The sequence below is a fragment of the Anser cygnoides genome, chromosome 11 (assembly GCF_040182565.1).
Source record: "Anser cygnoides isolate HZ-2024a breed goose chromosome 11, Taihu_goose_T2T_genome, whole genome shotgun sequence".
NCBI classification, from domain to species: domain Eukaryota; kingdom Metazoa; phylum Chordata; class Aves; order Anseriformes; family Anatidae; genus Anser; species Anser cygnoides.
Window position 1 is genome coordinate 10577643 of NC_089883.1, and position 12382 is coordinate 10590024.

General features: G+C 41.5%; 1 protein-coding gene across 7 annotated transcripts in view; it reads right to left on the bottom strand.

Moving 5' to 3' along the window:
* Window positions 1–12382, bottom strand: part of LOC106043357 (high affinity cAMP-specific and IBMX-insensitive 3',5'-cyclic phosphodiesterase 8A) — a 141683-nt gene that overhangs the window by 48894 nt on the left and 80407 nt on the right. For all 7 annotated transcript variants that reach the window (XM_013192769.3, XM_048072055.2, XM_048072057.2 and 4 more), the window contains exon 2: window positions 1274–1330. In XM_013192769.3, the coding sequence (XP_013048223.1) occupies window positions 1274–1330 (57 nt within the window). The remainder of the gene's footprint in view (window positions 1–1273; window positions 1331–12382) is intronic.

Below are 12382 nucleotides of genomic sequence, written 5' to 3' on the forward strand. Positions count from 1 at the left end.
ACCACATCCCACTGCCACTTATCTTCTGGGTGATTTTAGGAATTCCAGCACTGGTTACACTTTGGACCAGGTTGGTGGAATGTCTACCAGTAAATCTTCACGTTTCCATGTAGTGCATATTTTTGTAAGAATGAAGGACTTAGTTCTCATTTACTTCAGATTCCTTTTATAGCAACCTACTTTGTTAACCTGTTTGCAAAAACATGTCATAGTTTGGGCTATATTTAGTGAAGTTAATTTATAACACACTTAGGATTGGAAGAATGGTTTTCAGCAATAGCACAGAGCAGTCAGCAGATCTTATTTGTATACTCTGCTTGAAAAAATGTGATGTTGTCTAACTTTTCTTTCCCTTATACCTGGTCAGCTGTATTACAAGGTTTAACTAGAAGAATTAGAGACTGGCCCATGACTGGACAGAAATCATACAGCCATTAATAATGATAAAGAAGGCAGAAATATTCAGTGAACATTTCTGATTTATACGTGGGAAAAAGTTGAATTAGGCTGTCCTAGTATTTGATGTTAGGTGATAATAGTGTCTATTCCTACAATAGGTCAGGAGGATTTTGAACTGCACCCCAAGACACATTTTCAAATAAGCAGGTCCAGATAAATTTCACCCAGGAGTTTTGTCATTACTGATTGAAGAACATTTTGGATTATTAATACTTCAGTATGCCTTGGGATACAGGAGAATTTTCAGAGGATGTTCAAAGGAGTCATGTATCTGCAAACCTCCTACCCATCCCAGACTAAATAAGGGGACAGCTGGCATATGACATATATTAATAAAGAGATAAAAGGAGTATGAAGTAATGCCAGTCAACAGCAAAAATAAAAAAAAATATGCTTTGCCAAGATCACTTTGTATCTTCTGCGATGATATTGCAAGTTTGGTTAACACTGGTAATAATGCTGGTGTAATAAACCTCAGCAGAACGTTTAGTATTGTTCTGATGAGATTTTGATTAAGAAATGACTACCAATAAAATGCAAAACATGGAACATACTAAATTGATTGCAAGCTAATTGATAGCAGAAATACCTGTAGATAGCTCTATTTTTATGATTTAAGACGTTTGGAGAAAAGAATTAGGCAGGACTTTTAGTATGCACAACAGAATGCTGTGATAAAAATCTGTTAGGTACACATGTATCACTTGACAAAAATGCTGTGAAGATCTCCATACCCAAAAAACTCCAGTCACATGTTTTTTTTAAGTTAACGTCTGTGTGTCTTAGAAATTAAGATTTCAGTTTCATCTGTTACCTGAAGTTGATCTTGATGAAGTCTCATAGGACCAAACTGCACATCTGTTACTGGCGCCTAGAAAAAATAAAAGGGAATCTTCTTAACACATACATACCTGTTACAGAAGACATTTTTTATTTACCACTGTCACACAGATATATTGCTGTCATTATGTGGCTGCTTCTTCTTGACTGTCTTGTTCTGCTTTTGTAAATTTATATGCTGAGCTGTGTTAACACGGTTACGAATCAACAAACTATTCTCCAAATCATTTTTAATTCTTATTTTAAACATAGTAATGGATTAGTCATGAAAGTTTTGTAGACAGATTATATTTTATCATCTGTATCACACCAGCTGTTCTGCAAAATATGGAAGTGTTTTAAAAACTGCTTTAAAAAAAAAAAGTATAAAAAAGCATCAAATATACAGGAGAAAGGCAGAAAAACATTGCTCTTACAATTTCACATGTAACAGGTGCCCAAAAGTAATACAAAACAACATAAATTTAATTTCTACACAGGTGCTGTGCTGCATTCCCTCCGTCCTGCCCAGCCCACCCAGGGAAGGTGTCAGGATGCAGACATTTGTACTTCACGTTGCATGCATTCAACTTGACTTTCAAAAGCCCTGTAAAAATGCTGTTGCAGTATGCCCTACTTTCTGCATGCCAGTGATTTCCACATTAGATACTGCTCAAGTAATGCAGGCAAACAGTTTTGCTTAGGATGCAAGAACTGATCTGGGATCTTTCCTTCTCATGTGTCTCTTCAAGCTACAGAGGTGAACAGCCGCGAGTGCTTTTTATCGCAGCAGCTCTCTGACACAAGCCATCGTTAGGTACCATTGGCTGGACTGCAAGCTTGAACATGACCAACTTTCCAAGGGGGTTGGAACAGACTTTGTAAAGCAGTCAAACACATAAATAGACTGGAGACTCTAATAAGATTGTGTAGGTTGGATTCTTTGGGAATTCCCGCTAGGCAAATAACTGCACCTTCGTGTACTTAAGTAGTTTTCATCTTGTCTGAGAAATGAAAACTAGAAATTAGGAATAACAGTGCTCCTGATTCAAAAAAGGGAAACAGTGTCCAACCAATGGCCCTTGGAGTTGCATAGACTCTTCAAAGATAACTGAAGTAAAAAAGCAGGAGAAAATTACTGTTAGCAATGCAGGAAACGGAAGACCTCTCCAGGTTTAGATGTACAAAGAAAAGATCTGTTAAGCACAAAGGTGTAATTTTTACATTCGTTGCTCTTCAAAGTGAAACCACACTTGAAGATCAGATTTATTGCTTTGCACTCTAGAATTTTTCCAATAAGTAATTTTGAAGAATTGTCACCACATGCCACAGAAAAAAATCTTCTTGAATTACACGCTCTATTCTTTCTCTGACCTTATTGCTCCATTGCTCAGCCCTCGAATTTTCTTATCTGTGATTTTATTTATTTGTCAACTTGGAAATCATCAGGGTAACATTAAAAGAGCAAGAAACACGAATCAAAGAAAAAGGGCAATGTAACACCTGCAAAACCAAGCCAGGAACCAGCGTTTGCCTGCGTTATTTAAAAGGGCCCCAAAAAGCTGACTTTAAAATGACACAGGGGGGCTTCAGATTTACTCTCAGCCATTCTCAATCAGACTGGCTTAGTTTAAATACTCTCTCTCTGGTCAGTTTTTCTAATTTTAAGACCCCAAATCTCTCCTCAGTTGGAAAAAATCACACTGCTTTATTCTCCCTTGTGGTCCATCATCCAATTATTGCAAATCTGCACCAGAAAAAACAGAAAATGCTTTTGCTGACAATGCACAGAGCAGGAGGGAATCCAACCCTTTTTACCACAGCGTTACTGGTTTTGCAGCACTGACAGCAGTAACGATTTGTTCTCAGTCAGTGAGATCAGCAGGAATGTCTGAAGAATACAGAGGGAGCGTATCTATTGAATAAGAGATGCCTTTTTACAGCCACTTCTCTGACCATAACCACACTCTAAATTAAATTTTGGAATATTTATTTTGTACTCTCCAGCTGCCAGCAGAAAGCAGCAAGTGTTTTCAATTCCACTGACAGCTGTAAGGACCAGACCCAGAGCTGAATTTTACTGCAGTCTGGGGGTATTTAAACCCCATGTATCAGAGCAGGGCACCCTCACGCTCTCAAGTCCTAGTCCAAGGGAAGAGATGAGATAAACACAGCATTGCCAGTTCTTGCTTTTCTTGTTTCTTTCTTTTGAAGTGATTGTGACTGACTGTTCATCAAAGCACTTAGAGGACAGGTGATCTGACCCAGCACAGACCTGAGCATCACCTGCTCCCACCGCAGCCATGCATCACTCAGCAGCACCGCACCCAAGGTGCTGAGTTTAGAGCAGGCACCGCCGTGCTCTGCTGGCATCCCCTGTGCAGCCTCGGACATGTGCCCTGTGTCCATCCCACTGCCTGCTTGTACAGATGAGCTCCCTTAAGCAGCCATGTCATGTGTAGCTGTGATTAGAGAAGTGCGCACACGTGCAGGCAAATCCTGCTCAGACCCAACACAAAACCAAGTTCCATGAAGCCACGCTACAAGGTTTATTCTGCAGGGAGTTCACAGAGCCTGGAAAACACTTCTAGGCCAGCAACCTGTGGCCATTCCTACACTGAAAATGTCCATGTATGCACCACTGGAGCTTAAGTTACAAGCACTGCCCAAGTGAGAAACTGCCTTGTTACACGTTAACTTGCTGTCCTGAGTAGAAGAAAAACCCTGCTCTGCATCTCAGCTGGAAAATTTTGGTGAACTCCAGTTAATTCTTAATCCTGTTGAAATCTGTTCAAATACCTTGATTAATCATTTCAGCTTTTTTGTATGCTGCTGGTAGCGCTGAGAAGCACCATGCTGATTAAGTGCTGTGTCAAAAAATCAAGGCTTCAGCAAGGATTAGATGAAACTCAAATATTGGTGAGCAAAATGAGCTTTTTAAGTACAAGCTCATAACAAAAGCAAACCCAGCCAAAGCTCACACATATTGTAACAGCACAAACACATCTTTATTCACTCACACATTTTACTACTTCTTCCTTGAACTTTCCTGCTTGAAAAAGAAAGACCTAAGTACGTTTTCAGATTGGCAGACATGACTTATGCACATGACAGCCCTCCAGGCATGCACAAATCTGTCAGAAAGTGCATGAGAAGGCAGAGGTACAGCCAGTCATAGGTTCTTGGAGCTGAGACTGAGCTGGGCTGCTCACAAAAGAGCCGCTGATGCAAACTTCAAGAGTAACTAGAGCAGATGTGAATGTGGCAGGAACCAACTCCAGGCCACTTCAGTACCCTGACTACCAGCACAGGTCTTTTGAAAATCCTTCCCCGGCCAAACAGCCTTAGAGGCCAGCCTGTAACTTGGAGCCAGGGACCAACTCAGAGGGTCATGCTACAGACTTCTGACAGCTTTCAGAGCACAGCCTGCTCTCTTTGCAGCTCCACCTTCAAGCCATCCAAGGGCTCTGGCTGGTGCTAGAGCTCTTGGTCACAGTGACATCTAAATGCTTGAGTAGTTTCTAACTAACTAATTCTCAAGCTTCTGAAAACCAAACCTTTTTGGCTTCATCTGTGCTTACTGCAACAACAACTGCAGCTCAGTTCCTCTAGATCTGGGGAGAGAGAGATGCCTGTAATAGCAGGCTGCAGGTCAGCAACTACTAGTTAGCTTTAATTGCAGACAGCAGCTCAGCTACTGCAGCATCACATTTTACACCCTCTGCTTAGAGAGAGCAGATAATCAACTCCAGCCTACTTTACATGCTTACACACAGGAATTGCAGCCATTTCACATTCTCTGACCTGCTGGCTAGCACTTGTTTACCCCCAGATTTTTCTTATTTAAACACTGTATTTTAAGTCTGTCAAACCAGACCAGGCCCTGCACAAGGTGAGATCTGTCCCAAGACAGCAGCAGCAGCCATAAGCACAATACCTGTCGATGGGGAGGTCGTTCTGCTGAGTGCCACACGCAGCTCAGCGCTGCCTACAAACTGTCTGCATGTTGTAGCAGCTAAATTGAAAACACTGCAATTGCTCATAGAAATATTTCATGTTTCCAATGTCCAGAGATAAGAGCATGTTTGGTAAACAAAAACAACTGAAATAAGCTTAAAAATACAGACCCAAACAACTGTGACTGATCTGATTAAAGTACAACGAACTCGACATTGACCTTATATAACCCGGTAAAGTACTTCTCACCATGAGTCATTCACATTTTACCAGAACAGAATCTACAGGAACGCTCTGGTCATGGTTGCTGGTGTTTTGCTTTGTTTTTTCTTTTCTTCCTACATCTAGAAAAACCTTAAATGAGTTTGCCCAGTGAATAAATGTACTAAGGAATAAAGGGTAGAAATAAAGCCAGCTTGATCCACACACTCCCTATGGTGATAAACTGCCTGGTTGGAGCGTGGGACACATCAAAGCAGCCTGCATTCCACAGGTCTCATATCTTGGCTTTCTCCAAAATGCCTCTCCTACCATTACCAATTGGAGAGGAGAGCAAACCTAAAAGGGCAGAGTCAGCCCTCCAAAATCCCTTTGGCCATTAACTCCCATACAGTACTCCTGCTCTGGTGGGGCAAACACATTCCTTCTTCAGGGTGATTTCCTTAAGTCACTTTTTTATGAAGTTTTTGTGGGATGTTTTAAAGCAGAGCCCTGGGCAGCCCGAGGTAACCCTTGTCAGAGCCAGCACCACTTACTGGGCTGTCACGGGGAGCTGCAGGGACACTTGCTGAAATCCTCCTCTATGACCCACAACTGCTCCAGCACTTCCCACCTACTGCAGATGGGGCTGCACAGGTGACAGGCGTGACTTTTCGTCTGGGCATGTCATCGCCACATGCAGCCCTGGCCTCCTGCTAGCATCCCTTCCTGAAGGGCAGCTGGAAGTCCTTCTGCTCCTGCTGCTTTTCTCGCCTTATCCAGGTTAGAGATTGAGGGAGAAGATGCGACAGCTTGTGTTTCCTGCAACTGACTTGAACAAAGAAGTGACAGAAACTTCTGCTGAATGGATTGCAGATGGAAACTGCTGCTGCACAGCTGACATCTAGGTTTAGAAAGCAGACAATGAGAAGTGAATTCCCGTCAGCAGTTTAATACCAAGTAACTGCCTGTTCAAATAAAGACTTCAACCTTAAAGCTCTGACTCATTATAATATATAACACAGATAACTACGATGATAAGATACAAGACTCCATCACTGGTCTTAATGGACTACTGCCAGAAAAATTCATCATTTTAGATCAATATTTTAACACATCATAAAAATATATTTTATTTAGTTTTAAAATATATACTTAAGCTTTGTACATACACTAGGTGTGTGATATAAATCAGCATGACTTGACTCACTGAAGCAAGATTTGACAGTCTTGATCATAAAACCATGCTCGGAGCATTAGGACTGTTAACATAATCTGAATTTTGATTACTTGAAGAAATAAAAAAGGATTAATTTTACAAAGGAAAAGGTATCCTTTTTCTCAACCTGCTGTGCTAAGCAAAGATTTATCGCCCCAGAGAATGAAAGTTCAAGTAAACTCACAGATTTAGACCATATCTCGAACTTTAACTGATTTGGGATCCATTAATGGCAAAAATTGGAAGTCTACATGATAATATCCTTTCTCAAAAACTTTAGCCAAGAACTCTTAGATGCTGAAAGACAGAAAGCAGCCCACTGGATATCAGCTGACACGACTGAGCCCAGGATGTTTTGTAAGTCTTTATCACTTTCTGAAATATATAGATATTAATCCAATTCATGATCATTTACCTACTTCTTTCTCACTGGAAATCTACCTAAGTAGAGAATTTAAGCCTTAGCTTCCTATTTTCCACGCACATTCTGCTAAACACTTAACATCACTGCTCTAATGCTCCTCGCAGACCTTGACAGCATTGTTTTGTTACAACAGTTGGCATCAGTGCAAGTTATATATATACAATGCTAGCTGAGCAAATCTTCCTAATTGTTTACAGCATAAAATGAGTTTCATAGTCCATGGGTTGGATTCCAACGTAATTGAAAATTCAGAGTAATTCCACCAAACACAAGGAGAATATGTTGGATTTACTTCAGTGTAAAGGAAGTGAGAGTCTGGCCCCATAGAGTTTGCTGTTTGGAGGCCACAACGGTTAGAATGAAGAATAGGAGGGAACAAAGCATCCAAGGTTATCTGCCTTTGCTCAACAGATTCAAGGACAGAGGTAAGCCAGGCTCTTAAAGACCCGGAGCTGTACGTAGTCAGCTTATTCTTTGCTGAAATACAGAGACAGAGTTCTGAAAGGCAACTACAATCTACCAAAACCGCTGTTCAACCTAAATGAAACCTGTTAATTCCAGCCCTTGATGTTTTTTCCTATTTTTGTTTCATAAAAGATGTAGACAAATGTCACAGAGTCACTAATTTACATAATGTAGCATTCTGACTCAGTGCAATTTGCTTTGATAAAATCTAGCATTTACATTAATCTAAATCTGGTTCCCACTGATGCATCTCTGTCAATAAAACAATACAGATTTATATCTGTATTTCAGGGTCTGAAGATCACCTAAGGTTCTGGTCTGATGCCTTTTTTTTTTTTTTAATCTATTTTCAGTTTTATATTAATTCCTGAAAGAATTGTTTATGATGCTGCCATTTAATGATACAATAGCCAACGTAAGTGATGAGATAACACACCCTCTGTTCTCTTAATCCGCTTCTGAAGTTTTAGTAAGAGTTGTGAATCAGTTTTACATAAATTAGCTCTTGGGAGCCAAACTCTGGCCCCTGATTCACATGATTAAGAACAGAGAATTTGGAGAGCTTGCAGTTTTGTGAGAAGCTTTACTGAGCGTAGAGAGTTGCCAAACTCTCCAGCTAGCCTGCTGACCGTATCAGCCATGATACCCACACTCAGTCCTGAGCTCCTGATGACACCTTCACCGCTCCTAAAATCCACCCCTGTTCCAACCAACAGTCTGGAGGTGAGCTTGAGGTTCTCCCAAGTCCCAAGAAAAAGTTAAGAAGGAGATAGTTACAGGAAGCTGGGACTCGTATATCAGGACAAAGCACTAAACATTGTGACTACTCCAACATCACCAGGGCATCGAGCCACTGGAGCTCCTTGAGACTTCACCTTCTCCAGAGATCTGAATCAAGGTTTAATTGTGAACACCCTGACAGAGGCCCCTGAAAGAATAACACATGCCTACTTAAAGTCAGTACGACCAACTGCCTGTCAGTTCTGGAAAGTACTGTGATTTTGGCTGTTGGTCTTGTTGCAAAAGAAGCCTCAACATTTTTGGTGAAACAGCCCCACCCGGGAGAGGCAAGGCTGAGGGGAACACTTCTGATGTTTGGCTGTGCCCTGCTTCTCTGCGGTCTACAAATGCCAGCCATGATTATATATGTTTGTTTGTTTGTTTGTTTGCATTCTGGATCTAATTCGCCACTGCCTTTCTTCAGTGTTAGCCCAAATGCAGTAAGTAAGGCTAAATTAGAACAAAACTTGAGTAATACTGTCATGAAATCAGCCTTGCTGCCTTCTGGCACACTTTAGACACAACTGAGAACTCTTGTTTTGTGCCTTTTATAAAATCTCCCTTTACTCGTTATAAGAAATTACTATTGCCACGCTGCAAGCATGACACTATCAGAAGTGAATCATTCCATTACTTTGGGGAAAAATTAATGATGCTGTCCAAAAGGGACTTTTATTCTTGTTTGCAATGTGGTAAGGCCTGGGTGGCCTCTGGCCCAGACCAGTGGCCCACTGTGGTAAACTTCGTACAGTTACAAACAAAAAAGCAGCCAGTAATCTCTACCATTGTTAAAGGTCAGAACTTTAACACAGAACATGGCAACAACTCTGGGGACTGCTTCAGCTTTTGCAGGATATTTAAATCAGAACTTAAACGTCGTTATCGCTTAGCAGGCCTACAGCACTATTACACAGATCTCAAACCTGCACAGAGGCCGGAAACCATCAGTGTTTCCATTTTTACATGCAGAGGACAGGAGACACTGAGAAAGAGCCTCAGCCCACCCCAGGCCCGGGCCTGCTGCCCCCCTCTGCGTGGCCTCAGGTCGCCCTGCATCCTTGCCAACAGGCAGAACGAGGCACCGCTGACACTGGCACCACCAGACAATACCTGGTATCAGGAAAACACCCACTGACTTCCAAAATCCAAAATGATAGTTTCTGATACTTCAAACACCATTTGGGTTATGACTCGGTAGCCCCAGTATTCCTGTAGGTTTTTAAGGCAACTAGATACAACGCTAGCAAGGTGGCCATGCAAATCTCATGTTAATGTACTGAAGATTCCTCACCCTTAATGTACCACATATAAAAAGGGACTGAATAAATCACAGTCAAGGAAGAAAAAGAAAGAAATCTATTCATGAATCTACAACACTTTTTCTACCCAAAGAGAACGATGTTGAATGGAAACCAGATCTTACACCAAAAGCTATTCAAATACAGCAGGTTGTATTTGCTGTAGCATCTATTCAATCCAGAGATCTTTTATAGATCTGCATGATATGCACAAGTACATTAGACTTGATGTCATCTTTTTTTTTTTTTTTGCATTAGAATATGAAAAATGTGAATTGTGTGCTCCATAACAACCCCGGAGATGAGAATACCCTGGTCTGTGCCCCACGGTCATCATTTGCCTCATCATCAAATGCCTTTATGACCAACTAGCACTGAGTTCAAAATGCCCTAAACATTCACCATCTTACAATCTGAGATGGCTCGCTGGGGTCTTCACTCAGGCTCCCCACTTTCTGACTGAAAGTTTTTCAGGAAGTTCTCCATAAAGGCCACATACACACAAACCTTTGCCTGGAGGCTGTGAGCTTGCCCTGCATTGGATCCCTGGAATGCTCACTCAACTATAGCCAAATATTTCAGTGTGGTAAGGCCATGCTGTAAAGCATTTGTACTTATATCCTGGCGCTAAAGAGAAAAACAGCGGCTTAAATGACCTGGCTTGTACTTTAGAAGAAATTTTTAAACCCTGTAATAATGGTTTGCTATACATAGGTTGCAGAAATGGATGCCTTTATCAAGGCAAAAAAAGTAGTAAGAACATTTTCAGCTGTTCAAAGCCTAACATGGTTTTTAAGCATATATCTTTTTGGAGAGTTCAGCTTAAGAATGTGCAACATGCAGAAAGTGAATTGCTTCAGATAAGAAAAGAGGACATCTACAAGGTATTAGCACCTAGCTCTATGTTTAATTTGTTTTTAACAAAATTCAACTGTCAGATTGAATACCCAGCACTCCAGAGAGAACATGTCCTCCAAAGTCAGATATCCTTGGTATTTTGGGGTTACCTCTCTGGGAAGCTACCTTGCGGCAGCTGAGCAGCATGTGTGGGTGGATGTCAGACCTCTGGAGCTGCCCCCAGCAGCTATCCCCTTGTACCCCAACAACTCAAAGACTGCTCTCTTTTCCCTTCTGCAGTCAGGACCAGCCACGCTCAATCTCACAAAATGTTTTAAAGGCAGCCCCGTAAAAACGTGCGTCTAGAAATTCCCAGAGGCTCAGAGGCCTACTTCCTTGCCTCTTTACCCCTCACCTGACACAAGTCTGGCTGCTCCCCTGGCAGGGAGAGCTGTAACCAAGCTCTGGGGACAAGCTAGTCCCTTACACACTGCTGTCTATGTAAGTGGCATGGATATTACAGTTTCAGTGTGCTACCCTCTCACATCTATTGGCAGAAATAACCTCTACACAAATGTAAGAACGGTCTTCAAGTCTTGTGGTCTTAAAGAAATTTCTTAAAGAAATTGGTCTTAAAGTCAAGACAAACGATCAGCCAAGACAAAACCAAAGCATTAAATATGTTGGGGTTTGCAAACAAATAAATCCAGCATTGGCTTTCCCAACATCTTTGTCTAACTCAAAAAGATCTCATTCACCTACTGCTGCCTCAGGTGTATTCATGTTGCAGCCCAGCTGCAACATTAATATTTTCCGTCCCCACAGTTGTGCAGACGCTTTCATACAAATACTACATTCTTTAGACCCAGAGGGAAATTCTTGCTGCCTGCACTTTCGCAGTTGAGCTGCACAGCACTCTGGGAGACTTAAATATGGCACAGTAGTTCTATTGTTTAATAACATTAAAACTGCTTGTTCTCTTGTGATTCTGCAGAAGCCAAAAGATCCTGGAGTGTAGCAGTAAGCGCTAATCTGTTCTATACCTATCAGCCAGTTTTCTTCTTCCTAGTGGCTCCCACTTGTTGGTTTTATTTTAGAGATGACTACAGACACATCGGGATACAATAGATCTCCACCACTGTCACTGTGAGGTTTATGTTTCTCTTTACACATATGAATTTCATTGGCATTTTTCATTGAACCATCTGGATTTAAACAGACTCAGCTGACTAAGAGGAAATTCCAGTTTATCAGGAAGATTTCCAATTGCTGTTTCTTTATGTCAAACAAACCTTTCATGCCTTTATCTACCACCACTGTAATTGCCACAAACAGACCAAGTAAAGCAAGAAAGTACAGTACAAAAATAGCATAAACCTGTCAGTGGATCTGCTAGACTTTCAAGAAGATCTCTGTTTTGTCCTAAGCCTCCACTTGTTGAGGAACAAACTTGCTTTTTGTTGTCATTAACAACCCACCGTTCACACTGACATGGTGGAAGCCATGCAGCCCCAACAAATTTAAAGTCAGAGCAAAACCACATCACACAAAGAGCACAGGTAAAATCACACATGCAACAGGCTGACAGCACATCCTGCCTTCTGGGAATCTGGGCGTTCTCAGTTACACGACTTAAATTTCCTCATTGAAAGGCATACCTGAAATTTGAAATTGTGGGAAAGGACAGTTCAGGCTCTACTGACCATAATTTTTTCTATTTGCTGCCACCCAGTATCATAAAAGAACACATCTCCCAAGCAGCGTCAAACAGCCTGCAACAAACTTCTGTCAGATCACAGGTAGCAGGTTGAGATTACCCCTCTTGACTGGCTGAGATCCGCACGCAAGCCTGTGTAACTGCTAGCTTATCTCCCAGATCTCCAGTGCTGGCCTACATGGGCACTCTGGAAGCACGGGTGTCTGTGG